The sequence below is a fragment of the Corella eumyota genome, chromosome 2 (assembly GCF_963082875.1).
Source record: "Corella eumyota chromosome 2, kaCorEumy4.1, whole genome shotgun sequence".
Taxonomy (NCBI): domain Eukaryota; kingdom Metazoa; phylum Chordata; class Ascidiacea; order Phlebobranchia; family Corellidae; genus Corella; species Corella eumyota.
This window is the reverse complement of record NC_137491.1, coordinates 15,876,875-15,901,501: the sequence shown is the minus strand read 5'-3', so window position 1 is coordinate 15,901,501 and position 24,627 is coordinate 15,876,875. Positions and strand designations below refer to the sequence as shown.

Here is a 24,627-nt window from a genome sequence, read left to right as displayed (position 1 = left end):
TAGAAATAATCAATGTTTAATAACAAGAGCTACTTATTTTGAATTATATCTTCAACTTATTCCCCTTGCTTCATTTGATTTATCAGAAAATGAAGGTAAAAATAAACTATTTTTTTTTTAACAAAAATGTTTTACTAATTTTAATTAAACAATATAACAAAAGCGCCTTTAAGTAAGGTATTATAAATGGTACGTTTTTAAACAAGACAAACCCCAATCGACAGATTATTCATTAAAAATAAAAACACTTAAAAAGTGTTTTCTTTACTTTTAATACTTTTATGGTATGTAATGGGCCTTTTTTGCCATTTTAGTTTAATGCTTTTTATTCTTTATAGACTTTTTATCTCTATTAAATGAGTGTAAAAGTGTAATTAATGAAGAACTAACTTACAAACCTGGAGGAAGAATTTTACTTGAAACTGTTGGAAGTTTTTTTGCTTCATTATATATAAGGTCAGTTTTTATAGTTGTTGTTAATATTAATTAAAAAGTATTAAGAATGTTGCATTTTTTTGTGATTTGATGATTAAGAATTTAATTTTTTTTAAATATATTTTATATTTGGATGGCATTAATTTAAATGTTGCTAGGCTCTTAAATGTAAGAGTTATAATACCAGCAGCGTGGTGTAGTGGTAAGAACACTTGTTACACCACACATGAGGTCGTAAAAGGCAGCTCGAGACTGGATCAGAGTAACTGCTGTTACTCTATGTTTAAGTCGCGCATTTGACTTTCCCACATTGGTGATAAAGATATATACAAAAAAAAAATTCTTTTTTTGAATTTTTAAGCTATTAATTATGAAAAAAGGCATAAAATATAAATAATTTAATGTTTTTTTTTTTAATTTTATCTTTGTAATTCTTTTGTACTTAACTATCCCAACTTAAATGGTAAAGTTATTCTTAAAATAATAATCGACATTTTCGTATTTTTTAGTAAATTAAATGGTGCCGAAATACACACAATTTTGTCAAGCAACAACCATGATATGATATTTGGAATCCTCAATATTTTAAAACATCATACTAGCCAAGACAAAACTTTAAATATATCAGGTATGTAAACCAATGCCTTTTCAAATTAATTTTATATACAAAAGTTTAATTTTTTAAATCAAGTTGTTTGTTTTAGATTTAAAAGAAGACTTGTTTAATTTGCTGTCAACTTTGCAACATTGTTCTAAGAGTTTGGCACTGGTAAGATTCATGTTTGTATTTTTTTATTGTTAGTAACTAAGGTTGCTAATGATTTATTGTCTCTTCATTAAAAAAAGACCTAATCATTTTAAACCGGCAGCGTTGTGTAGTGGTGGGAACTCTTGCTACACCATCATGAGGTCGTGGGTTCAATCTCAACTGCTCTCATGCTGTAGCGCCCTTAAGTAATGTGCTATAAGCGGTGTGAACTCCTGCTAAGCCAGCAGTTAATCAGCAGCATAATTATCAGGCAATTATGATCTATAATATCTCAAACTGCCACAGGCAATTCGAGACTGGGTCGGGGTAACTGATGTTATGCAATGTTTAGGTGAAGCATTAGACCTTCCCACATCGTCGATAAAGATGTATACAAAAAAAAATTAACATAGGTGTATTTCTCAATTTTTTATATGTATATATTTTTTATTCACCCTAATGTGGTAACACTGTCCCCACAACCTAAACACCTGTTACCCCAACCAACTCTTGAGTAGTATTTGGCTGATTGAGATATTATTGATTATTATTATTTTATTAAAATGTTTATCTAAGGGTTTTTGACTGGGCGTATTGTATATAATACCTTACTCAAGGCACTATAACATGAAATTAGTAGGAATCCAACCCAGAACCTCACAAAGTAAACAAAGTGTTTTTTTTTTGTATATATCTTTATCCTCAACGTGGGAAAGTCGAATGCGCGACTTAAACATAGAGTAACATAAGTTACTCCGACCCAGTCTCGAGTTGCCTGTGGCAGTTTGGGATATTATAGAGACTATAATTGCCCGGTAATTATGCTGCTGATTAAGTGCTGGCTCAGCAGGAGTTTATACCGTTTATAGCGCCTTACTCAATGGCGCTACAGCATGAGATCAGTGGGGATTGAACCCACGACCTCATGTGTGGTGTAGCAAGTGTTCTTACCACTACACCACGCTGCCGAATTACGCTGATATATGGTAAAACTTTTTAAAACTTTTATAAGTGTATATTTTTTTTATTCAGGTTTACGACTTGTTGACCTACGCCACTAAATCGGACAAAAAAAATTCGCTTCGTATTGCCGTACATTTATCCGAAATAAAACTTCAAAATAACGAGTCGCTGGTGGTCGCTGTTGTTGCATGTTGGGCTCAAGCGCTATCCTGTATTATAGAAGATAGGACGGTAAATTTAAATTAAATTTAAATAATTTTGAATAATAGTTAATATAAACATATTTTTTATATTAAATACTTTATTTCTCTAAAAGATATAAAAAGGGCGTTAAAAATTTTAATGTTACTTCGTTCTATACGTAGCTAAAGATTAACCACGTGATTTCACGGTTGCTTGCTCTGATGTCAAATTCCTTGTCACCTTTGCATAATGACGTCATACTTCGAAGGGTGGTTTCCCTTGCCCACCAGAAAATCGCAGTACCCATTATGTTAAATCCGACATTATATGGTAAGTTAATACTTCTTATAAAACTTGTTTTTAGGCAGTGTGGTTAAAAATATGAATTTCATTGTGTTGTGGCATGCCAGTTGTTGGCCTTATTTTTTCGAAAAAGATTTATTTTCAATGTGGAAAAGACGACTTTAAGGCCTTAACATAGAGTAACATTTGTTACTCTGACTCAGTTTGTCTGTTTTGCATACTAATAATTTCAATTGCCTGATGTTTAATCTGCCGGACGGTTTTAGGCTCTGTAGGAGTTTAGGTCGTTTATAGGGCCTTACTTAATGAAGCTACAGCGTGAAAGCAGTGAAAATCTTACCCAGAACTTTATGTAGTAAAAGTAACTGTTCTAAACACTACTACACCACCATATTCATTTGATAGGACCCCCTAATTTACTTTAAAATAAAGCTGAAAATTTCATGAATATTGCTTTTTAGTAAGTTTTTGGTTAAGTATGTTTATACGTAATTATATTTCTTTGCAAATAGCAAAACTTTTATTCTAAAATTAAGATGGTTTGTTACACGGTTTTGACAATATAATACAGAGGCATGCCCTACAACCTTACAATTTGATATTTTTAGACATTTATCTATATATAGCTTTCTAACGATATTGTTATACTTATAAATCAAAATCAATACTTAAGAGATATTGATTAATTTGATTGTGTTACAACATCCGCTTGGAGCATCTCAATATATTGCTCGTCATACATTTTATTTCTTTTAAACTAATTTAGCAAGATTATTTTAGAATTTTAAAAATAAATATCAAAAAAATAAAAAGTAGACTAAAATAGAATTCGAAGGCCGGGCTGGGCAATGACGCTGAAAAAATTTGAAGATTGATTTTTTTAAAGACAGCGCCTGTGTAAACATTTTCGATTGGCAACCTAAACACTTGACGTCATCCTGTCACCGTGACGTCACAATCGTCACCATGACCTCGACATTTTTTTCGTGGGAACTTTACAAAAAAATGTTGAACTTTAAAAAAAATGCCAAAAATTATTCTTTTTTTTTTGGAAATATTTTTTCGTTTTTTTAAAAGGTTAATAGGTATCTCGTATAAGCTTGTTATATTTTAAAAATAGCTCACAAAAAACAACTAAATGTCAGCAGGCATTTGTTTTTGCCAATTTTGTACACACTCGAGTAGCTGCGGCTACATATTCCTGTAAAAAAAATCGCCTAAAATTTTAACAGTTGTTTACAGTAAATCTCTGACGTCAAATTAACCAAAATAAAATGATAGACTTGTTTGTGCGCGATTGTTGTTTATTTTTATGTCATCCACACACCGCAAAAACAAAAACGTTGTCAACAAAAAAGTCCACGTCTGAATCGCTTGTGTTTTACTAACCGCGCTGAATTAAAACGTAATTGAAAATATCCGTTCATTCATTTAGGATAATACAAAACCACGTGGTTAGGAAGCCGATATACATACCAACCCTATAACGTCACTATATACAATTTGATTGTTTAATTGGCCGAACTGCGTGCAGGATTTTTTACGCAGCAGAATTTAGCGAGCAGCGTTTTGAATCGATTTTGCTTGCCTTTGAAAAGTAGCAGAAAACGGATGTTTTTACAAAATTCTAACAATGGGATTTTGCCTGATCAGATAACACGGGTTTGTAACGACCTAGTCACCGAATTGCTCATTATTACAACGTACAAACAGTGGCATATGCACTGTAGAAAGTGCTATACCACAAATAGAGATTCAAAATACGACATCTTTTCTCCTATTTTATTAATAGAAATTTCCAAAATTTTTATTGAGTCCAATAATTTTAGGGTTACAAATATAGACCAAATTTTTTTATTTTTTTTATTTAAATTATAGGATTTCTATGAAAAGTTCTGTCGCGTTGCAAAAATTCTTGGATTTTTTTCGGTAAATTTTTTGTTGTTTTGTTTTTTCCTGATGACCATTTTGTATGAATAATCAGGATTTACGTAATCCCAGTCACAATTTCCGTGAAATTTTACCACAGGATTGCGGTGCTTTGTTTTCAAAACGCGCTTGTTTTTTTGCTTTTGATTACGTCACCACGAACTGTACGTGGGCAGGCTCACGAATATTAATTGTGACGTCACTAATAACAGTTTTCGCTATTACTTTACATTGCTACAATCAGATAAATATCACGTTTAAGTTTTTAGCCTTTACATTCTGCTTACTAATAACTTGATATTTACAACCCAGGGGCTCTGTGCAGTGAGGCGTGGCACCTTGCCTTCATGCTATTGGTTGACGAAGACAGTGACGTGCGAGAGCATGCAAGCGTGACGGTTTACGAAATATCAGATTTCAAGCATTTCGGTGAATATAGTTTTATCTTTAAAAATTCGTTTTTTAAATTAAATATTAAGTATTTTGCTTTATTAATATTATACTCAAGTTATTGTCACTTACTTAATTATATTTATTTAATTATTGTTATTATTTTTCAATTTAAATAAAAAATTATTTTTTACACCTTTTGTAGTACCATTTTTAGAATCATAAACCACAAAATAGTCAAGGTTTATTATTAAAACTTGGTAAAACAAATTTTAATTATAATATAGTGTGGCATTAAAAACACAAACACTAGTTGGTTGTTAATTTTTAATTTAATGTTGAGATTTTTCTTGTGTGGATACACATGCTCTTGAGTTTGCAATCAGTTTGTTCAAAGAGAAGTTTGCTGAAACACAAACATACCAGGAAGTTGTTTGTCACGTAGCGAAACTCGTCGACAACAACATATTTCAAGTAATTCTTTAATGCGAAATTTAAAAAAAATGTTTTTGGAGTTTTTTTGTTTTGATATGTCAAGTCAAATGACAAAAAAAACATTTAAAAAACAGTCAGAATTTTTTAAATATTTGAGCTTGATGTGAGAAGGCTGATTTCACGGTCTATACATAAGTGACATTTAATACCCCAAACAGTCTTGATTTGTCCTTTAACAGTTTTAAATATCATTGATAATATTGCCAAATAATAAATCTGCTGACTGGTTTTTGGCTTGTCAGGAGCTTGTGCCGTTCATAGCGTCTTATTTTAGAACACTCTCAAGTAGAAGTAGTGGGAATCAAACCAATGACCTCGTGTTGTAAAACCAAGTGTCTAACCTTCTCTTAGCATGGCATATTATGACATGTAATTTAAAAATTGAAAATTTAGCTTTAATATTGTATTTCTTGAAAAAAATGTATTTAGATTTTTATTTAATTTTTGATGTTTTTCCATGTAGGAGGAGGATCTGGAAAGCCCACTGTTTGACAACACTGTAATTAATACCTACATGGAAGCAGAAATATTGGAGAATTTATTACAACGAAATTCAATAGACCCACACCACATAACCGCATAAACATGTAAGTGTTATTTTCTTTACGTGTGTGTATCATGAGTATATTTTTCGACTTTTTCCGCACGGTGGCGGGTTTTTACCATTTTTGACGTTTTCGGGCGAAAAAATTTTGGTATTATGTTATACAGATCATAAAATCAAACTATATGACAAAGGGTTCTGGGTTCAAGCCGCGCTAATTTTACACTATTAACCGTTTGGTCATAGCTCAAACACGTCACAACAACACACTCTTTCTAACAACAGAATAAAACCTTAACCTTAAGGTGATATGAAAAAAAAATGTTTTTTTTCTTCGCCCTAAGGAGATAGGTCTGATTTTTATAGGAAAAGGGGTGTTATTAAGTCGTGTTGCTAGTGTAGCATTGGCGCGGTTTGAACCCAAAACCCTTCGGCTCGAAATCGTTGCTATGTTATAAACTTCAGAGTCGTAATTTCAGATTTAACTTATATTCCAAAGAAATACCTTAAACTGTTATATAAAGAGTATTTTTTACGTTTATTTAATGCCTTTGTGCACTGTAATATATCTTAGCACGCTGTAATTACGTTTGTTGGTCTACAAAAGGTAACTTAAATGCATCTAAGTCCCACTTTATACCGCGTAATTTTCGAAATAGGTAATTGCGAGTTTTGAAAACCATAATAACTATAGCTTAGCTTTAAGATAACTTTAAACGGTATAATAAGCCTTAAAATTTTAAGCTTGTTTTTTGTGTAAAAAGTTTAGAAAAAAAGCAAGTTTTTTATTCTGTATTTAGGCCTGCAAAATACGTTATGACTGTTTTTTGTTAAGCAATCCTTTTTACACAACAACTATTATACTTTTTGTGACTTTTTCGGGTTCTTTGTATCCAAAAGACTTTTGTTCAGTTTAATATAACTCGGTCTATTGTATCGTAGGGGCGAATAGTGACGTCACAAAGCGCCCGGTACAATCTTGCAAAATTGCTGCCATTCATCGAGGTATTACGCGCCCGCGAAGTTTTTGTTGACTTTGCCGCTGAAATATCTCTGTGTAAGAACCGTATTTACCATAGCTCAGGCAAACTACAATGCCCCCTTTATACACCCCAACCATTGGATACACAGTCAATACGAAAACGAAGATTCCAAATCAGCGTTTGCTAATACAAATTTGGTACTACCAATGCCAGTTGTATAATATATGTATATAAATAACTCTCAAAATGTTAAATTTGGTTAACTCTTCTTATACAGCCATATGTTGTATACTGGCATAGTACATAACACGTGTTTGTCTAATCGATATTAGGTTACGTGAACTCAGCTAACATCGTCCACCGATTATTTAAACGTATTGCAGTTTAATATTACTGAATTAGCAGGTCTATTTTTAAAATTGTGGTCGATTTTGGTCAATTTTGTAACTGAGTTAGAATTGGTAGATTCTAAATCAAATAAATTGATTTTAAAACATTATATAAGGTCCCTTAATAATTACAATTTGTTTTTTATACATTTATATGTGTGATTTTAAAATTATAATATTAATAATTGCAATTTATGCTATGTTTTTTAATACATGACATATAGACCAAAATCTTGCGTTAGCCCAATTAAAATGAATTTTGCAACAAATCGATTAACAATTAAAGACTAAATTTAGTCTGCAAGGCAGGCGTTTTTGATCCAAATTTAATTATTAATTGCAATGTAAATATAGCCATTTCTCGTTAATGTTGTTAAACATAAGTTACGCGGTATTAGCGATTGATTTTAAATGACAGAACGCACGTCTCATGGCAAGGAAATGGCGTAAGTGTAAGCAATCATTTAACAGCTCTCACTACACAGCCAAATAAGGGATGGTCAACACTATAGCTTCCTTTTTGAAAGGACCTAATTTGTAGGCCTATTGGTGCTTTAAATTCGGTAAAAATGGATTTTGATTGACGTTAAATTAAGTGATTAATAGATTTTATTAATGCATAATAGCTTGACCTAATCTGGTTTCCCAGTTTTGTATTAGAAACTGACGTGTTCTAGTTAACATACTGAGCTTTTAAAGCGTTATTTTAAGAAACAAATAAATTGAAAATTTTAAAAATATGTCCTAAAATTGTACATTCTTTAAAAATCATATAGTTTTGTTAATATGTACTAAAATATCATTTTTAAATTAAACAATTGAAAAAATGTATATTTTAACCTTTTTTTTAAAAAAAAACGATCTATTCAAGTACGTTGTTGTAATGTTGTTTTAATAAAGGTGTGCGTTTGTTCCTTTTACCCCATTGTGGCTAAATTAGGTAGGCGTGTTTTGTCGTAAAAGTGTAAATTTTTACAAGGTAGTTTTGTCCAAAAATAACGATAAAATCATAACCTCAAAACCACGCGCTGCAGCCGACTCATATTCTTCACATTTTAATCTCGCATTTTTGCACGGTATTAGCCTTACCTTATTGCATTAACCTTAACAATACATTTGTCAAATGCGTTTCTCCTGGCACTTTAATTCCGTAGCGTTCTTTTTATAGCCTGTGACGCATTCGCAGCACTTCATTAACCCGCGGATAGTCAACGGAGAAATGCGCCGAAAATTGTTTTCCGAATTGCTACAACAAGCCCCATTTATTTTCATGTCATTTCAGTTTACTGCTTTGTAAACTCTAAAGGCAGTTAACGGGGTTGTGCACTTTTTTGCTTGGTCGTTTTGTGATTTTTGTCATAGTTATAACCTTTACAATCGAAACACAGACAAACATTTGTTAAATACCTTTGGCAGTTTTTGATACCCCTTGTCATGTCACATATTACATTTTAAATTAGCATTAGTTTGTATTGTTTAAAATCACCGTATTTATAGGCACCATGACATGGGTACAGTGGAAATCAAACCTTTGATCTCAGGTGGTTAAATGTCGTTGTTTTGGTTACAGTCTTACACATTACCCTATAACTTCTGTATTTGTAATTTGAGCCATATTTGAAATAGCTTTACAGTATAATATTTAAGTGCATTGCTTACAATGAACTGAAGGTTAACAACCTTGGGGTCAAGTTTATCGTTTTTTTACATAAAACATTTCATTGCTTTATCACTTTATACGCGAAATCGTTAAATTCCTCTTATTATCTCAGTTCAAAAATGCAGTGTTTTACGTTTAATAGGATTATGAGTCATCTTATTACCCGCACATGTTCGAAAAACCGACCAAAAACATGATAAAATCAGAGATTAGTACTTAAAATAAATCCCTTAACATATAACACCTAGGCATCAAGCTAGGCGAGAAAAAAACTAATTAAACACATTAAATGTCGACAAGCGAGTTGTTTACATATTGTGTTAATAAAAACACTAAAAAGATTAGGGGTTCTACATATAAATAATGCATGGTTATGGCGACAACGGCTTAGAGCAGTTTAATAGCGAATTTTCCAATTAATGCTGCTACTAAAAAGTCAGATTTGCTGTTTGCAAATTTGGTAATCTTTTCCTAGAAATATTGTTTAAGTGTGACGCCCTGTCTACTGAAACTGCTGGATTTAGGCCTACTACTAGGAAAGCCTAATAGACGTTACGTCATCATAGACTGTTGTGTTGCAAAAAAATTGAGCGAATCAAATTCTTTTGGCTTTGTTGTAAGGTAAACACAATTTGATGGTAGGTAAATATTATGCTAGAATTATGTTGTAACGTTTTGTCAACAGACAAGCCCGATAAGTTAATTTGAATATGTCCCTGTACGCATGAAAGAACAAATATAACTGGTTTTGTCAGTCCCTTTTTCCTTTAATTTGTAGAATTCTCATTTTGGAAACCACCTCGTTTTCTTTCATTTTACCCTGGCAATTAAAACCTAATAATGTAAATAGAGACCGCACGAACCCATGGTGCAACTGGTAAAGTTAGGTTCTTGTTGACTTTTACTTTGTAAAAGTCGACTTTTGAATGTCAGTATGCTTGCTTTTTTCTTACTATTTTACTATTACTCTTGAGTGTTAAAACAATCCATGTTATGTCATATTTTGGCTCCCACCTAACCTCATGTAATCCTATTATACTGATTTGCACGAGCGGTTTTTGAGCCTTGTTTTTTTAAATATCATGAGTGCAAAACTGGTGGTACTTTACAAATAATCCAAGCAAGTTGACGTCTTGCCTTTTCTTAAGCCTAGGCATTATGATGTCATACTGACGGGCTTTGTGTGCTTAACCTTCATTAAGGCAGGCCTATCTCATGCGGTTCGATTTTATCTTGATAAAAATGTAACATTGCGTAATATTTTCTGTACCTTTTGTGTGTAATGGTCTATTTTTAGACTTTGTTGTTAAAAGAGAAAATTTTTAGTTGATATTTTGATAACTTCGTAAAAATGTCATGGGACTAAAATTTTACTGGGGAAAATGTAAATTGGTTTTGCAAAAATTCAGTCGTGTAGATCCTGTGAACAATATTATTTATTTTAATAAAACATAGCCATCACGTTTATCTTTACGTTATTTGATTACAAATAGTAAAAATTTTCTACACAAGCCACTTCATTGTATTCAATCTAAACGACTAGTGTTTGGTTAGGCAGTCGTGATGAATTTAATTGCTAAAACAGTTTTCAAAAACAAATAAAAAACCCCCGTTTTTTACTGGTCTTATATGCGAATCGGCTCGTTAAATTCATGGGCTAAAATTGCGACGTTTATTGGTCTAAAGTTGGGTTCTTTTAGCTAGTTAAGTTTATACATCGTATTTTTTATTACTACAAGTAATGGCATAGTTAAAATATCACCTTACAAAATATTTCATTAATAGACTTTGTATGGTGTAACATTACTCGATTAAGTAGTTCCAAATCATGTTTTTCTTTGTGAAAATTTGTAAAGTATCAAAAGAGGTATGTTGAAGTGGGTAAATTTTGGTTTAATTTCCAAAAACTTGCAAAAATTACGTTCTTTCCACGTATTGAATTCTAAAAATAGCCGGTGAGCGAATTCGCCTAAACCTTCAATTAAACTTTTTTCCATGTCCGCGGGTATTCCCCTTTTGCGTTATTCCCGGTACATTTTAGCGGCGGGTATTTCGAGTCTAAGCTGAGTAAGCTCTATTGAAATTGCAGTGTATTTTTATCTCCGTCGGCCGGTATTGAATTTAATCTCTTATGGCGAAATTCGTTTAAATTAGTTCATGTCGTAATCGTGTGATTCACTCTATTTAGCATCGCCCACGCATTTGTGCTTTTTGGTTTTCGCGAATTGGCAGGCCCCAGGCCTAAGTCATGTGCTACTTTTCCATTGTCCTTTTAAAACCATTACTTTGTTTTACAATTGTTGTTAGCCAAAAAAAGGGAATCAAAATTTAACCCACTTAATCATAGAACTCGTGGCGACATTTGGTAAAGTTTATATCGGGTCAGTTAATGTTTAACTCGTATTTTTAGTGCTTTAAACGTTGAGTAATCACGATTCCAGCTTAAGATACGTGCACAAACCAAGCCTTATTACCTTTCTTTTTTTCTTTTTTGTACATCGGCCAGTTGTATGTGATTCATTTAAACGCAACCGAAGCTTATAATAAGCGAAATGTGAGACCACTGCAAGTCGGTAAACCCTGCTGCACTTTTGTAGGCTTAACGGATTTCTTCGACTTAATGGCCGCTTAGATGGTTCGCTTTTGTGTTATGGGATATTTTAATAAAGCCAATGCCGTATCAGGCTATTAGATTTGCAGATACTGGTAGAAATGCAGTAATGAATTATTGCACAAATAATACCACAAAATCTTGTGGTTTTCTATTTCATATTTTGACAAGATCTTAAGCAACCTTTAATTTCTTGTGACATTTTTAAATCTCTTATAAATTTCACATCACAACATTCCCATTTGTTTATTTTCTTATATGCAAATAAACATTTAATCTCAACATCTAATTTGTTGTAGTTTGTAAAAGTGGAAATATAAGCCGCGATTTCTGCACATTTTGTATAGTATAGAATGTAATTGTCGTGACTTGATATGCAAATCTGTTGGACAAATCTAACACACCGCACATTTTTGGCCTTATAAAAGAAATAAAGCTCTCTTAGTTTTGGTATGTGCCAGTCTCACATGCGTTCTTTTGATTAGGAAACAGCCTAACTTCCTTTATTGCGTTCGCACTGGCTTATGGAAGGTGATTGCAGCACTTAAAGAATTAAGCCAAAACCAAATTGAATGAATTTCAAGTAAGCTGATGTAGCCATAGCCTGATGTAGCTAAAGCCACAATGGGTTAATTTGTATGAATGTGCCCCATTTGGAACATCCATAATACAATATAGTGTAATTTTATTGTATTTGCATAATCTTATTTGTTTTTGGATGCCATAAGAACACGTCACACCACATAACTAAAAGACAGAATTAATATTTAATGATCTGCATTCTGTAGGGCCCCAGTGAAAACAACAACCTAGGTTTAAGTGTAAACAAGCTATACAACCATATGCTTTTCCCATTTACATAATTAATAGATCTTTAAAGATTTATTTGATTTATGTTACTGTTATTACACGCAAACAACTTAAAATAGTGCAAAGTAGGCTGATTGTGAGGCTATATTGGAAATACTTGGTCCAAGAGAAATGAAAAGACTGGTAACTGTAATTGGATCAACATATTGTGCATTCTCGTAATTTTCTCGTTTGAAAATCACGTTAAAAAGTTTATTTAGGCCTGTTTTTATCAAGGTTCGACGAAAAAGCACGTTCAGTTTTATTTGCTGATTGGCTTACAATTTTCGTGCTTTTGTTTCGCAGTGCACGCGCGCTCGCGTGCAAAACAACACAAGTATATTGGTTAACTATAATATCTTCACCGTTGTCTTTGGACAGCAAAATAAGGGAAGACAAGTGTAATTCAAATAAAACTTAACATGCTTGACCGCTTTCTAGATTTTTTTGCCTTTTGTCGTTGTTTCCGAAGAGGGAGGCAATATGATTGCACGCGAAATTCGTGCTCCGAAATGGCCGTACTTGATTCGAAAAGGCTGTTTTGTTCGGCCTCGATTCGCTTGACTTAAGTTTGTTAAGACGTTTGGCGAGGCTAATTTGACGTGCAATAAAACAAATGTATTTTTTGTTATTATTTTTATTTAAAAAATGTAAATAGTAAATTTCCAAAGCCTCGGATAGCTTGTAATAATAATTCAACAGACAGTTGTCATACAACGGACGCGTTTCCAATTCGTGGGTTTAATTCCATAGATTACATGCTGATTGTGTGTACACTATAGTAATACTCTTATTTGAACCCAAATTTCGGAAACCAGTCTTTTAATTTTCAAACATTTTCTCCCATTGCAGATTTACAAAAATGACGCTGGATATTACAGCAATAGGGAAACGCTAAAACATGTTTATTTAAATTCAGCAGCTTCAATACTATTTTAAGCCATGTACATTATGGTATATCGTCATAGCTATTGAAACGGGCCGATGTTCAATGTTTATTTAAGAGGGGCAATAAAGTGGATTTATTGTTGTAGAAGGATGGTGAAATCATAGCATTGGCTGAAATCCGAACGTTTAAAGTTCCGCTTCTGTGCTAAAATGCGGAACGTAAACTTCTTTTTAGCTTCAAAATGTTATTTAAACATAGAACGAAAGAAAATAGGTTGTGGATAGTTAAAACGTAGTCGTAACTCAATAGCGCGCACCTTCCTAGCCTCCTACTTTATTAATCTTGAAAACGCGGTCGTCGGTCTAAAATAAATATGACGTCATTCGCTTTGGTTAACTTGGAAGAGAATCAAAGAAGAGCGCGCTCTCTCTCTTTCTTTTCCTTCTCGTTTGCGCTCTCTCGAAATTGATCGCTTTGAATTGAGTGGGTGTAAAAGACCGCGGCTGTTTTGTATATTGACATTTTATTATGATTAGCATTATTCGTTAAAATAGGGGGATTTGCGACCCTACTCAAAGTGGGCGTGGGTTAATTTTTCCTAATCGGCATACTGTTTATTCTTAGGTTTTTTTATTTATTTGCAGATTTGATTGGCCAGCGCATCAATGCACCTTGCAGCAATATTTGGAACGATGCCTCTTAATGCTAATGGGAATTGTGCAAATGCGAATTCGAGTTCGCTTTACTATCTAAATACAAGATGAAAACAACAACGTTCGGTCTCTGGAGGTTTTTGTAGCCAATGCGTCCGCGTGCCCGCTCATTCACCACTGCGCTTTAACTTGAGAGCGCGCTTGACTTAAGATCTGCAAACAAATATACGCTCTGCGATGGTGTAATTTTCTTGAGCGCTGTAGCGGTATTATGGAAGGTCCCCTTTGTGCGTCTTTCGACGAATATTTATCTGCTAACATTGGCCGACTATAAGTGCCTGGGTATTGTTTGTCGCAAAATAAAAGCTCACTTTGCTCTTTAGCTAAAAGAAGCAAAGCAGGTCTTTGTATTCTGTTCCGTTTGTTTGGTGAAATAACTGGCGATGATTCAGGCAGTAAATTGAAACTGTGTGCCCGTTCCGCCAAATCTAATTCCAGACCATGTGTGCTATAAACAAGCAGCCAAGCGCTGGTAATATATTGGTCGCATACTTAACAAGAATACAAAGGCAATTGTAACAAGATTGCGCAATACACTGTCTACTTGATTACATTAATTTACAGACAGTTTATGTTATTTCTTTTAACCATTTTTAACAAATGCTATGTTGTGGATTGGATGAATAATCAACGCTGGCATAACGTCATCGCTTCATGCCGGTTATGACTCCCTGTATCACGTGACATTACGAAATCTAGTCAAGCCGCAAGAACCAGCAAACAAAGAGGTTCGAGTGTTCGTATTTCTCCCTTATCCGGCGTCTCATATTCGAAAAGCAGAACTTCTAATGTTTTAAAATAAACCACAATTGCATCATGTGCCTGATATTCTATCTAGGTTATTACAGGTCAAAATACGGTTGCACACGGCCGCAGAAATGGCGTAATTTAGTGTCATTATCAACGGGACTAGTTCTATGCCGGCTCAGCGTGGCTTCGTTTTGTTTTGCGAGCGAAAAACTGATCATTATAATTTTGCGATGTCTGATGACCGAAGTTACGTTCGTTTCGTTTGTGCGTTTATAATCTGCGAGAATAATACGAGTGCTATTATCAAGGCTTAACGGCCGACACGGTTGGGCTGGATCACGCCTTATAATTAAATTCGCATTTCCAGTAGAACGCTTGTTGACCACTAAGCCAGCCTTGTGCTTGGCTCCGAAGTCTTGGCCCCTCTATAATTTACGGATTGTGGAATGCGCTGTTGCAGCGTCGGACATAATTGCTATAATTTAGGCTCGCGTTTTAGCGATCTCATGGTGCAACTCTTAGCGCTAAGTCAGTAAAAATAGCCTTGTGATGGATTACATCGCCTTGCCTTTGTTGGAGAAGTTTTACACGCTTTATTGTATCGAGCGGGTGGGTTGGCATTTAACCAAGTCAAATACATTAACAAACCAAGCGAGAGAAAACTGTTTACTACGATTCAAATGCGATTATTAATCAGCCTCATGGCAGCACCAGACCTACGTTACCTTGTTTATATGCCAGGGATAGACTGTGCTCTAACGCTTAGCCGTGATTGGTCGAGTGTCACTTCACACCCACCACAAGGCCGATGCCTTCTTTCTCTTTCATTCTCTTTTCCGATCCCTCGCTTTCTCTTTTTTACTCCTTACATTCTTGTTGATATTGACACCGGTGTTTTTGGTTAGAATTTGTTTTTATCGATTTTGATAGTTTGTTTTGCCTGTTTTTTTAGGGTACTAAATAAAATCATTTATATATATTATTGTTTATATTAAACAACTGTGCAAACTGACTACATCAGCCTTAAAATTTTGTCAATTCGGTGTTTATTTTAATAGTAAATTTAAAAGTTTAATAAATTTTTTTGTGGTAAAGCAAATATGTCCACTTTTTGTGGACTTGTCAAGTCGTTACTTCCTAGTTGCTAGGCAACGGCTATCTCCTATATCAGGCCATTTTTTAGCTAATATTGACACTAGCTAGTATAATTATCAACGGTAAACTTTTCCTTAGCCTAAAGTGCTTTCAAATCAAACTCGTTAAATCCAGAATTGGAAATTTTTTTATTTTTTTCGGGGTCGTTAAAGACCAAAACTTAAAAGACACATCGCCCAAATGAAGCAACATCATTGTAATAATAATATAATAATAATAGAATAAACACAAAATAACTGACAAACAAAAAAACGTTGTAAAGAACCCAATTTGGGCCTTAATGCGTTAATAAATAAAAAGTTCAGCCGTTTGGCGATAGATGCTGCAAAAGAAAATTAAAAACGGGCACAAAATGTACAATTGCCAGCAGTAAATAATAATTATAATAGTAAAATTAATAGGAATACAAAAACAAAAAAAAAATTGCGCTGTTTAAACAAATTACACCTATGGACAACAGGTTGCTTAATAGTGGCATCAGAAAATCAACTTTCGATATCGTGGATTTGGTGACGATGTTATTTTAGGTGACGTGCAAAAATACAGTTAATAAACAATGTGTCGGGTCGCCAAATGCAACGTAAACACTTGTTTTTTCCTTTGCGAAGTCGACTTGGTGACGTAGCGAATTGGTTTTGGCGAAAACGTGATTTGCTGAGCGCCCGGAGCGAAAGAATGACCCGATTATTAATGTATTAATAACGTGCGCTTAAAACGAATGCGAAGTATTGGAGTACTATGCGTTTTCGTGTATGGACGATTTTGAATCAAATTTCAATTTATTCCCACGACCAAACGCAACTTGGGAGCGATTATAAGGAAGTAGTTTTCAAAACTTAAACTGCAAGGCCAGGCGTTAGGCGGGGTCAAATGCGCCTCGCTTCCTATTACTGTTAATTACACCGCTGTTTTGCCTTGCAATGGTTAAATCGAAAAGGTCGTCAGTTTTTTATTGCGCTTCTAAGACCCGATTAGAAACAAGCCTTAATATTTTAGAAGCCACCGCCGGCTTTTAATTATTAATAACAATACGTACCGTAATATAACCCGATAAAATTCGAATTTTATGACTATGGCCTACGTCGCGTTTTCATAGCGTAATTAATGTAGGGTACGTGTAATACGTTATAGTTCTTATAAACACGTCACGACAAAAGATGCATCACGTGAAAGGTTAACCCAAACGGAAATAACGATTAGGATATGTTTATTTGCTGTCACGTAGTAAATTTCGTTCGTGGCGATTTTGAACTCGGTTTTAATGGTGTAAAACGTAATAAAGAAGATTATAGGCGCGGGCGTGGCAAGATAAACAAGTATTATATCATTTCGTGTTGTTATTGGTGTTATAGACTTGGAAGTCGCTTTCAAACGCGTCATGGGACTACATTGTTGCTGCGAAAAGCTAATGACCGGCCTTTTAACGGTTTAATTCGAGTGTTTAAACGTTGAAAAAATGCCTACGTTTAATCGCTTTGTTATAAAAGTAAACAGCTTACATATAAGCTTGTTGTTGTCGTTTAAAAGTTATTAACACAAGTTTTTAGGTTGATTTTGTACGACACAGTTTAAACGCTTGCTTGCAGTCAACTCTTGCAAATTTAACATGCATTCTTAGGCATTGTTTTATCACAGTGCACCAATATAGCCTATCACGTCGCAGCCGTTACTAAAATAGTTTCTATTTGTTTAAAGTTAAACGATGTTATTAACAGTCCACCAAAAGGCTAAGGTTTTAATCGTCGACGCGCACGCACATTCATGTGCCCAAATCACACACAGTGCTACTACTAAGTCGGTTATGAAAAAATGAACAACATTTGTTGGGTACTAATTTAATCTGTGCACGTAAAATTAGCGACCATTGTAACAGTGATCGGTTTAAAGCACCATGTGAAGGTTCATTACATAAATTAAACACACGCGGTACAGATAAAGGGTTCAACTGGCAGGCTACCGTCTACACCAAAACGGTTTGCTATACCTTCGCTTTGCCGCCAAAACTTTTGACTAATAGTAATATAGCGCAATAAGAAAAACAAAAACATTAAAAATTGAATAAAAGAACGAACAAGAATAAATTATTAATGTATAGCCTGAGAGCATATATCCCAGCTGCTTTAATGCAAGTATAATCAACAACTAGGCCAGCCACAACACCCCACCCCAATATGAAAAAAAAACACAACTGCCAAAAGTTTAAAATAAATAAAGTTAGTGGGCAAATCAGGCCTCAATGTGTAGGTTTCGTTTTAATTTAAAAACAAAGGAGAAAAAATCGTGAAAATGAGGGGGAAATTAAACAAAAAAGCAGCAAACTACTAGGGGTGGGGTGACGCAGCTTAATATAAAAATAACAAAAAATATAAATAATGAAAACGTACAAAAACAAACGAACAAGAGATCAGTAAACCATGACTGAACTTTAGGTGCTGGATTTCTGAGTATCGAGGGTTAGTAGAAAAAATCGTGTTAGAGTATTATTAATTAAGCCAAAAATGTGTAAAATTTTCAATAATTTTTAACAGTGCACTATAATGTAGCCTTTAGTTTTTTTTATAATTTAAATGCGCTATTTGAAATAAAACACCTTTTAACAAATTTCAAAAAAAACTTTTAAGGCAACATGATTTCGAAAAATAACAGTCACGCATCATTAATCACAGGCACTTACTCTTACATCGAAAGGCGATGTGTGCTTTAATAAAATAGCGGAGTAGCCTAAATTATAATACAAGCAAAAATACCAAGTCCGCCGTAAAGAGCGTAGATGGTTGGCAGTAATTTGCAGAGTCAACTCTGCTAGGTTTAAACAAACGTGTCGTATTACTCCGACTGTGAGAGACATCGAAAAATTGCAAGGCGAGACACGTTGTTCGCTGTCACCGCGGCGTTGGTAATGCCGTGGGGGGAACCGGTAATCGATTCCCGGTCAGAATCAGGTGGAGTTGGCGGGCCGTCGAACACACCGTCGTCGGAAGAAGTTGAATGACACGAATCCGAAAACTGAGATCCCTGAGTGAAAACGTCGATCGGTGCCATCGGTGGAGTTTGTCGCTGCTGCTCGGGAAAATTGATGGCACTGCCGAAACTGCTGGTACGAGGTAGCTCCATAGGCGACAAGGGTGCTTTATTGCTGCTAAAGAACTGGCCAGAGGTAGCGCTGGTCAAGGGCGAGAAAGGTGCTGATTCGCCCATAAAATACGGCGGGGATGCTCCAAGAGGGCTGCTGATGACATTGGGGGGTGAATAGGAGCCATAGCTGTTGGTGCGGTTAAGGTTACTGCGCATTTGACTAAGAAGTTGTAAGTTAGCTGGTCTATGAGAAACAGATCGTTGAACAAGTGGGTTCGTAGGGGCAGTGATTGGCACAGGAACAGAACACTGTCGTCCAAGAGCGCTTCTCTCGTTAATTAATGTTTGCCGTAAAATCGTGGAGTCTTCCTGGTTGTGGATAAAGTGACATCGCGGGCCATACGGGCAGATGCCACTAGTATGATAGGTTCGACAGAGTTCTGTCTTGTACTTAGGATGGCGAACTACATGCCTAACTTCGTGTTTGCCGTGAGCGAACTGGCATTTGTCGCCGTATTTGCACTTGCCGTTTTCTTCGTAAGGCCTACACAGCTCAGTCTTGTAGCGACTAGTAGCAGTCTGTTGGTCCTGTAGCGAATCGTTGCTTAAGATAGAAGACCCTTCACTGAAGGCTCGGCCGCGAAACCTATCCTCGGCAACAGTATCTAATGTCAACATGGCTGCGCTTGCATCAGGAAATGTAGATAGGCCAGGTGGTAGCATTTTTAAATTGGGCCCGCTAAACAGTGACGAGGAATGGCGTCGGTTGAGCTGGGGTCGGGTCGTGACGCCGGCGGGAATAAATTGACTCGAGAGCGGCAGATCGACGCTGTCCATCCCCGATGTATTTTGAGTAAGTGCCGAGTTGGGTTCTTCCAGTAGTCTATAGTCCTGCAAATACAAAAACAAATTATTAATAAAATTATAGTACGTTACTTAATTATAAACAGTTTAAAATTTAAGAATAATTTAACAGGTATTTTGGTCAGCGACAATTTAAAACGTCAGACTGTTTTTTTCTTAATTTTAAAGCTATCCAGAAATTATGTTTTTTAAATGTTAAAAGTTTATTTAAATTAACTTTAAAACGTTTGTTAAAGTTCGAATTTAAATTATTCAACGTTAACTTAACTCCCTAACGCCTATTTCGCAAAAAAACTAACACTAAAAGAGCCTGACTTACAGCATGAATTAGCAGATTAGTAAATTCTGAAACTTTTAAAACGTTATGCATAATTTATGTGCTACAAGTTTAAATTTACAAAGCCACAAATCCGTTTACTACGCAGAATACATTTTCAAGAATCGTAAAAAACTATTCAGCAAAACCAGCGTCAAGTTGCTAGTTACTAGTTCATTAAAAATGTTATTAAGCAGCCTCACATTTAGAGACCAATTAAAAATCGACGATTTACGGCCGAATAATAAAATAAACGTAGAACGTGACCAACTAAACTGGTAATGTTAGCTAGTATTAATTTATGTTTTTGCGGTCATGACGGTTCATCTAAATATAAAACGAGTATAACATAAACACGCTAATAACAATTCGTTACGGGACGCCATATTGCTGATATTTATTTGACAATAAAAACCAAAACTGCAAACAGCATACTCGATATAAATTACAATAAAACTACTCTAAAAATCTACTAAGTCTGGAAGTTTCTAAAAACCGCCTATATACTAACAGACTAACATATTTGAACAGCGAAAATTTCTAGCAGCCTTGCTTTTTTGAAGTAACTTTTTCAGTAAACACCTAACAACTATGCGCTGTGAAAACAACATTGGGCCTTTTAAAATCTATACAAGTAATAACAGTTTTTACGTACTGGAAAATCTTTATGCAATCTTTCAGCGGTATAGTCCAGGTAGCTTGAAACCATTGCTGAAGACATTGCTTTTCGTAATCTTAGTGAAATATATTCCAACCCAAAGTAAATGGTACAGTTCTCGTTTACTCAAGTTGTCTAAGTGAATGTTGCCGGCTAGTGCAGCACTCGCTTTTATAGATCGAAACGTCAATCAAACGCCGCGTCGGCCAATCACAGGCCGATGGGAGGAGCTAAGAGAGGAAATTATTTTTCGCGCGCTGTTTTGCGAGAAAAAGGCCCGGCGTCATTGGATATGATGAACAAACAATTTAAAAGAGAATAAAAGAGAAAGAAAGGAGAGAAGAGAGACAATGAGCCTCTGTTTATCCCCGAAAGAATAAACAACAAGGCCCAATGTTGTTTTCACTTTTTTCCGATAAAGAGAGGGAAATACGATTTACGCTTGAAAAAATCAGAATGCGAAAAAGGCAAATGTAGGTTTAAAAAATAAAAAACAAAATCATTATAATGAAAAATCGCCAGGATTTTAAATGAATATTTTGAAAAAATAGTCCGGCAAAAACACATAAATATGTTGTGATATTAACAAACTGACAGTGTTCCCCTATTAAATATCCAACAAATAAGTTTGATGTGTCAGTCATAAAATGGCATGATTTATTCCATCATTGCTAATTAATTTTTATGTCGTTATAATTTATTTCAAACGAGCGATGTAATTTCAAGCTAATAGCTGCGCACAAAAAGTAGGTTAGCTCACGACTTAAAATAAAATATTAAAAACAAAATTCCTTTTCGCTAAGCGAGTAGATAATAGTTTCTGGCCCAAAGCGATTTGAATACAAACCATGGCTTAGCGATTTAGCCGTAAAAGTTAATTTCGTGGCTTGGCACTAGTTTCATATAGTTATTTTAATACATTCGTGGATAATTTAATTGAACTTCTGCCAATGTAGGTTTAATAATAATACCTTGGTTGTTAACATTTAAACTAAAAAAAGTTAAGTTGTTTTGGCTTGTATTTTTTAAGCCAGTGCTTATGTGGTTTATGATATTACCGGCCGCCCAAACAAAATGAAAAACAAAAATCTGATATACCGATATTTCAGAGCAATTTCCTGTTTTTTAACTATTTTAATTAACGAGCTGCATGAAGTGATAGCCTTCATGTCAATATTAATTTTCAATAAATTTTGTTCAGCACAAAATCCTGTTATTTGAGATGACTACTTGGTGTCAGTTGCTGTTTACTGAATTGCGAAAACTGATTTTAATTAAAAAAGGGGAATAATTAAATACGAGTTATTAACAAGTAGTTATTAAAATGTCACAACGAAACTTTTCATTAATATGTCGTTAATTATTAAAAAAAATCATTTTTAATCGGCTTATAATATAATAAACAAACAATTTTGAGGATTTTAGGCTGTAATTAAGGGTCGTTTAACGTTCACAATAAATTTGCATTCCCGATAAAATTTAAAGCGCTTGTGGTGAGTTTTAATCCTTCAGTCCGTAAAATTGACTGAAATTGAATTTACATTTCAGTCCAGCTTAAATGTTTATTAGACCTGTAATAGGTTTATCAAAACGGCGCGCTGCGAAATTCGCTTTCAGTTTTTATGTGCAGCAAAATAACCAATAAATACCGAGCTGTGGATTGGTGTGAAGTATTTTAGTCTTTGTTTATAACCGCGGGGCGCCTTAATCCTTCATTTAAGCTTGGGCCCATAAAATATAAATGATAATTGCGCTACGGTCTAACGAGATTTTTATGAAAAGATAGTCACCGAATTTAGCACGATTAACTGTTGGATACAAATTTGGGGTTCCAACTATATGGCTTCGAGGTGCCATATTATCAAGACAATGGTATTAACGGTTATTAAGGCGACTTAAAATTTATTTAAAGCTTGTTTATTTCTTGTTAGCAAACACATTACTTTTTGTTATGTGCTTTATGGAAGGATTTTTAAATCTAGGCTTTTTCGCTTACATTGAATCTGGGGCGTTTAAACAGGTCAGTTGTAATTTTGTTTACGTTTTCCGATAAGGAAGATCTTAAAAGCAAAGGTAATGATGAAAAGTCGGTAAAATTAAGATCATTGCGAAATGTAGGACGACAAAACACTAAAAGGTTTGTCAAAAATCTGGGTCGCCTATAAGTGTAAAAATTCATTTCCCAATTCCGCCAACTTCCGAGATACTCGATTACGTTTGATTTCAGTAATTTTGGCACCTCAAAAATTTCCGGCAACTCTTACATCCCATTTAAAGCTGTGCATCTATATATAGCTCTACGCAACCACCTTATACCCAATTAACACACATTCCTTGTTATTTACACCGATTTCCGGCAAAAAAAACATCTCTAGTTAAGCCCCTTTAAAGCTGTTAGATGACGTCACGCAACCGGCAACGTTCATCAGCGCCCAGCTATTTACAACGGGTTTATTTTGATACGACGAATATAATACATGAGTGTGTAAATAGCCTCATTGATTAAGTTGTTATGGTGGCCTACACGAGGCCGATCTTGTTTATCAAACGCCGAGCGAGCCGCGGAGGTTAATGTTAACTTGATAGCGCGGTACACATGTTAAATTGATTTAAACAAGCCGAGATTGTGTAGCCCAGCGTTGTAAACTCGAGCTGGCTACACTGCTTGTATCTGCACGACGATATCTGCTTCCAGGTCGTGAGAAAACAACGAAGGTTGGTCTACGTACACGGGTATTGTTCACCTGACTTATAGTAACCACACCGTTTTTGTTTTGATGCTGGATTCGGTAACCTATCAGTCGGCATTCGGATATTTCAGAGGCTGACAGGAATGAATTAATTAAGTAAATAAAGAGGTTATCGTTACAGCGATTCCAGTGCCTGGTGTGTAAAATTTAAATAGAATATTACCCAAAAATAACACTGCTTCTTGTAAAAATATTTTTAAGTAAAGTGATATTTTCGTCCGCTGGATAAATTTGGTTTTTATTGGCTCGTTTTCTTGATGATTCAACATTTTCTGTTGGTTTAAACCTTGAATTACGCACACAGTTATGTTGTAAAACCCCGTTTAAATTGAGTCAATTATTAAAAAAGACCACAGTATTTTTAAACAATAGGAATTACGGGAATCGTTCTGAGTTTGGAAACAATATTTGCGCATCGACTTACCGAATTACTGTACGTTAACACAACTAATTAGGTTTTAACGAGGTTCTGCGTTAATAGGCCCTGGGAATATGCGTCTGGACATTGATGCAAATTAGTATAGAATAAATGTTATATACAATCAAACTCCCAAGCGAATTCAGATGCTTTTGTTTAATGGTTTTTGTCGACTTCATTATTATGTCATTGGAGTTTTTAACACAATATACTTTAAATGGGAAGAATATATTATTTTTTGTGAGTTTGTCCGTGTATCAATATTATCCCCAAAAAATAACATTTCAATAAAGTAATGATGTCAAAATGTAACTAATGAGATAGTGTAAGGTAACTTGCAAATAATTTAGGAAAAGTACCCTTTAAATATTTGTTAAACGCAAGCTATACAAATATGTAAAAGTACCTAAAAATACTACTTTATTTACAGCCTATGTTTTACCTTATTTACAAGCAGTTTTTATATATACGTGACCCAATTAAAGTCCCTGAATTCCAATTATGTTTTTGTTATGATCCAAATGTAAGGAGAAACAATAACACACTGGACATTTGCG

General features: G+C 34.5%; 2 protein-coding genes across 3 annotated transcripts in view; one reads left to right on the top strand and one right to left on the bottom strand.

Annotated features, from left to right (window-relative positions):
• LOC145741688 (tRNA (32-2'-O)-methyltransferase regulator THADA-like) overlaps positions 1-15,851 on the top strand; it is a 30,934-nt gene extending 15,083 nt beyond the window's left edge. The window contains exons 30-39 of one of the 2 annotated variants that reach the window (XM_082559318.1): positions 4-95; positions 339-456; positions 945-1,063; positions 1,140-1,204; positions 2,216-2,377; positions 2,512-2,659; positions 4,874-4,990; positions 5,295-5,425; positions 5,910-6,033; positions 14,016-15,851. In XM_082559318.1, coding sequence (XP_082415444.1) covers positions 4-95; positions 339-456; positions 945-1,063; positions 1,140-1,204; positions 2,216-2,377; positions 2,512-2,659; positions 4,874-4,990; positions 5,295-5,425; positions 5,910-6,029 — 1,072 coding nt within the window. In that variant the 3' untranslated portion in view covers positions 6,030-6,033; positions 14,016-15,851. Of the gene's footprint in view, positions 1-3; positions 96-338; positions 457-944; positions 1,064-1,139; positions 1,205-2,215; positions 2,378-2,511; positions 2,660-4,873; positions 4,991-5,294; positions 5,426-5,909; positions 6,034-6,932; positions 7,818-14,015 lie in introns of those variants that run through there. The other variant, XM_082559319.1, reaches the window with a different exon arrangement.
• A 247-nt stretch (positions 15,852-16,098) lies between these two features.
• On the bottom strand, positions 16,099-21,037 carry LOC145744115 (uncharacterized). Its single transcript, XM_082562227.1, has 2 exons — positions 20,900-21,037; positions 16,099-19,955 (listed from the first exon to the last, which is right to left on the bottom strand). The coding sequence occupies exons 1-2, from the start codon at positions 20,963-20,965 to the stop codon at positions 18,816-18,818; spliced, it is 1,206 nt and encodes a 401-aa protein (XP_082418353.1). The 5' UTR covers positions 20,966-21,037; the 3' UTR covers positions 16,099-18,815.
• Positions 21,038-24,627: the final 3,590 nt, after the last annotated feature.